Here is a 4,525-nt window from a genome sequence, read left to right as displayed (position 1 = left end):
ACAAGGTTGGTTCAAACACATGAGTCATCTGGAGACCATTGAGGTTGTACCGAGAGTGCTGTGACCTAATCTTACTTTAATTGCATCATATATTATTCATTTGATTATAGTCAATGACTCACCTGTACAGCATTAAGGGGATAACTAATGGAACGTGGTGTGGGCTGAGCCACTCGCAGAGTCTTGTGTTTCTTGAGACGGTCAGCCAGCAGACTGTAGATGGCACTGTAGTGATCGTATGCATCTGTTTGTAGAGACTGCAGTGAAGGAAAAAAGGAGAAGAGTTGTCAGAGTTGACAGAAAAGATAAGGCTGCAATTGTTTATTAGAGAGTAATAAAATGTTTTTTGTCCAACCTGAATTGTGGATTCTCTGTCTAGGCCCATCTCAGACATGGCCAACAGCACCTGATCGTTGATGAGCTCTGTTTCTCTCTCTGTCTTCACTTGTACACACTCTGCTATCAACTGTGAAAGGACAGAAAAGGCTTAAAGGTTTAATATTTTTTTCCATGATCACAACATATGAGGAAATACAAAAACAGTGAATTGTGGGACCGTGTAAAAAAGTCTTTGTGAAATAAATTCATGCGTATAATGTGAAGACGTTACCCTATCGAAGTCTGGGTCAGGGTCTCCTTGTCTCATCCACTTGTTCTTACAGATCTGCTCCATAGTCAACCTTCGACTGGGCTCCAGCACCAACATGTGTCTGATCAAGTACTCACAGTCTGCAGCATTAGAAAGAAATGTGTTCTCATTTAATGTTCCCACATTTTCACAGGAAATAGAATAAAAGGTGTTTTTGAGGCATTCTGACTCCAAAGGGGATTTGGTCAAATCTTCTCTGAACAATTTTGAGCCAATTATGGTTTGCCCTCTTTTTTTTAATATGGACTCTTCTTTTCTGATCTTGTTCAGTTATCAAACAACTCTTTAATCTGATAATTTGAGGAAGAATAGAGGTTGGTTTAACTTCTTAACAGCAAAACTGTTTGTAACCTACAACAAACGCACCTGTTGACATGAAGAAAGGAATACGGAATTTGCCGCTGAGGACACGAGCCCGCAAATTTTGTAGCGTGCTGCCATCAAAAGGCAGGGCGCCACACACCAACACATACAACACCACACCTAAGCTCTGTTAGAAAGAGAGAGAAAACAATGAATTGATAATATATTCCAGTTTGTATATTCAGCTATGTTTTAATATATTCAAGATTTTACGGTACTGAAAAAAAATGGGCTCAAATTCAGACTACCCACCCATATATCTACTTTGGGACCATCGTACTCCTTCCCCTCAAAAAGCTCTGGTGCAGCATATGGCGGACTGCCGCACCATGTCTTCAATAGCTGGCCTCGGGAAAACAGGTTACTGAAGCCAAAATCTGAGGGTGAGAGAGAAACATTTTTTTTCTTTCTCTTTTTAGCATCAACAAAAAACAAACAACTAAATTCTAGGAAACAAATAACACAAACCTGCAATTTTGATGTTGAGATTATGATCCAGGAGCAGGTTTTCAGCCTTCAGGTCTCGATGGACAATGTTGCGGCAGTGACAGAAGTGGACCGCTGCAACAATCTGTTTGAACTTTTTTCTGGCATCCTTTTCTGCCATACGTCCGTGAGCCACCAGGTGGTCTAAACAGATGGAGACGCACACACACGGATTGCATAGGTCAGCTGTTCTTGAGGTGTAACCTTCTGCTTATCACTTCATTTTAATACATCATTGCTTAAATGAAGCCTTTACTGCATAAGGTTTAGCATAACAAAAGAATGGAGCGCCACCACTTGAATTAGTAAATCAATTTCAAAGGGATAAAACTATGGCAAAAATGCATTAAAACATGCCAGGTCATTTTAAATGTGAGAGAATGAGAAAAAAAACAAAACACTGATACTTCCACCAGGCTTCACATAACCCACTGACTCACAGCACGTGTGAGTCTGTGTGAATCTGGTGTGTGAGAAAGACACTTCACCCACGAGAGAGAAGGTGGTGGACAAAGAGATTATAGGAAAGAAAAGATGTTCAGCGAACACCAACAGCCTTTAAAAAGAGAGTTATCCTCAATAATAGCAGTGGAAAAACTAAGTTTGTTGATATTTATGGTTGAGTGATATTTAATCAGCAGCACTGAGGTGCAAGCTGCTAAATGAATGCAGGGTAAACTCTCCAGCGATAACAGCAGATCATTCCCATCGCCCACCACCATCCTTCACAGCAGCTGATGCCAACAGCAGTAGCACATGAACACTGATGTAACTGACGATTAGTAACACCCATGTCAAAAGGTGCATTTACGCCATAGGAGCTCGTAGAGGCTGACAGTGCCGTCAGTAACGAGGACAGAAGGTGTGTTTTAACTTGGGATGCAATTTTCTCATGTCTAATACTGGTACTGCAACCTGGAGTGTCTACAGATATTTGTATCTACTGGAAATATCTTATTCTCTCTTTAATTCCTAACCACATATGTACTTTGGATTAGGTAAACGGTGCTTAACATTAAGGCAGTGCAATGAATTAAATTAGTATTTCTATTGCAATAAAAATTGAATTGACAAGAATATCTGATTATTATAAAACCACAAAACAATCTGCAAGTATACTCTTATACTGTGTTGCATTCCGAATAATATGTGGAGCTTACGCCTAAACTCCTCTATTTACTGGAATGAAATATTTGGGTAAACACCAAGTCATTAACTAGAAGTAATTTGGAAGTTCCCTTAACTATGTTTACACAGCCTTTCAATATGTCCGAAAGGCCGGTGGTTGACTGCACAGAAAAACAAACACAACACAACAGCAAACAGAGCATCTCCACTATGGAAACAGAGGGAAACTCCTTACCAAATATCTCTCCACCACTGGCGTATTCTGTGACCAAGTAGATCATCCGCTCTGTCTCCATCACCTGAGTACAAAAAAAAAAAAAACAGCTTACCATGGAACATCCAGTGATGGGTGGTTCACCTGTTATGTAACGGAATGAGTAAGCACTGTTTGGAATAAAAATTAGATCTGAACAGAGCACAAACTGCCAGGCTGAGGTTCAGCTCATGTATATGATGGAAATGATAACATTTTTATGTTTTCTATTTACCTCTTATTGTTAACATTTTTTTTTAAATTGGTGCAAGCAAACTCATGTGGATTAAAACCCTGGGAGCTGCTTCAGAGGATTTAATAAATGTTTGGTGAGAATGAAAGCTTAACACTGGCTCAGGTTTGGACCACATTCAGCATAATTCCGGTCAAAAAGACGGAAAGCACAATTACAGAAAAACTTACAATACAATAAAAGGGGAAAGGAGAAGTGAAATTGAACACTCTCGTTTACGAAAACTAGTATCGTTTTACACATCAGCCTAAAATCCCTAAAATCAAAGAGGGAGTCAAGACACGGGTGTACGATCCTTGTACAGGGTTGGCTTTTTTGTGTGTGTGTGTGTACCTGGTAGAGGCGTATGATGTGGGGGTGCTTCAGTAACTTCATGATTTCCACTTCTCTGTAGATCTTTTTTAGGTTCTCATCATCCAGCTGAGTCTTATCCACTATTTTTATAGCCACCTGGAGACAAAGACAAGAAAGGATTGAAGAAGCGATCACAATGAATTATGAGAGCGTGTAAAGTGGTGAAGAGAATGTAAAGTAATAGTGGTGGTGGTGCTGCTGGTGGTGGTGGGCATATACAGAAACCAAGGGAGAGCATAAAAATAATTTATCTTTAAACTTGTTAAGTGTTTACAAGCACTTGAGTCATTAAATACAAGCAATACATCCATGTTAATGGTCCTTAGGTGACACCTCAACTACAGGCGGTGAATCAAGGGCAAGAGCCCAGCACCAGCGCAATGTATATTGATGTGAGAACACAATGAGAGATGAAAATAATAAAAAAAGAAGCTCAATCATGCTTTTTGTGCTGCCCTGCAAGGTACATTCTGAAGTGACTTATATAACAAAAATATACCCAATGCCATATAAGGCCACCAGGGGGCACACTTGACAACTGAACACTGCCAAAAGCACTGGTAAAAAAAAAATTACAACCATAAAGACTTCCTTAATGGCATTAAAACGTTAAACCCTTTGCGCAAAAAAAAAAAAAAAAAAACTAAACTGAAGATTATAAACGATGCAGCAGTAAAGAAACTAACAAACCAAATGGAACTGGTGATTTGGTGAGTTTCATGACAGACCAGCAGAAGAGGAGACTGCACTTCTTCCTCCAGAGTTGGATTTTTTTTTTTTTTTTAGTAGTGACACCGAGGATGAATGGATTCAGTTATGCACAACTTGTTAGCCTGTTACATTACTATACTCAGCCCATGTTCTTAAAGCTGTTGTGTAGAAGTAAAGTCTTTACAGATTGAATGTTTGTTCCTGGATTCTTGTGAAATAAACTTACAGACTGGTGTGACATAAATTTTTCCCCCTTTATAAGGTGACTAAAACTGACAAATAATCCAAGCAAATACAGTATTTAAATTTACAAAAGCAACAAAAACCA

At 39.2% G+C, this 4,525-nt stretch overlaps 1 protein-coding gene across 7 annotated transcripts in view; it reads right to left on the bottom strand.

Moving 5' to 3' along the window:
- sik3 (SIK family kinase 3) overlaps positions 1–4,525 on the bottom strand; it is a 26,305-nt gene that overhangs the window by 13,709 nt on the left and 8,071 nt on the right. For all 7 annotated transcript variants that reach the window (XM_025055340.1, XM_025055336.1, XM_025055338.1 and 4 more), the window contains exons 2-9: positions 3,466–3,582; positions 2,862–2,925; positions 1,481–1,642; positions 1,265–1,389; positions 1,016–1,139; positions 611–729; positions 356–466; positions 123–257 (exon numbers count right to left, since the gene is read on the bottom strand). In XM_025055340.1, the coding sequence (XP_024911108.1) occupies positions 123–257; positions 356–466; positions 611–729; positions 1,016–1,139; positions 1,265–1,389; positions 1,481–1,642; positions 2,862–2,925; positions 3,466–3,582 (957 nt within the window). The remainder of the gene's footprint in view (positions 1–122; positions 258–355; positions 467–610; positions 730–1,015; positions 1,140–1,264; positions 1,390–1,480; positions 1,643–2,861; positions 2,926–3,465; positions 3,583–4,525) is intronic.

Source organism: Cynoglossus semilaevis, chromosome 4, assembly GCF_000523025.1.
Source record: "Cynoglossus semilaevis isolate Cse_v1.0 chromosome 4, Cse_v1.0, whole genome shotgun sequence".
NCBI classification, from domain to species: Eukaryota; Metazoa; Chordata; class Actinopteri; order Pleuronectiformes; family Cynoglossidae; genus Cynoglossus; species Cynoglossus semilaevis.
Note: the sequence above shows the minus strand (reverse complement) of the source record. Positions and strands in the feature narration are given on the sequence as shown.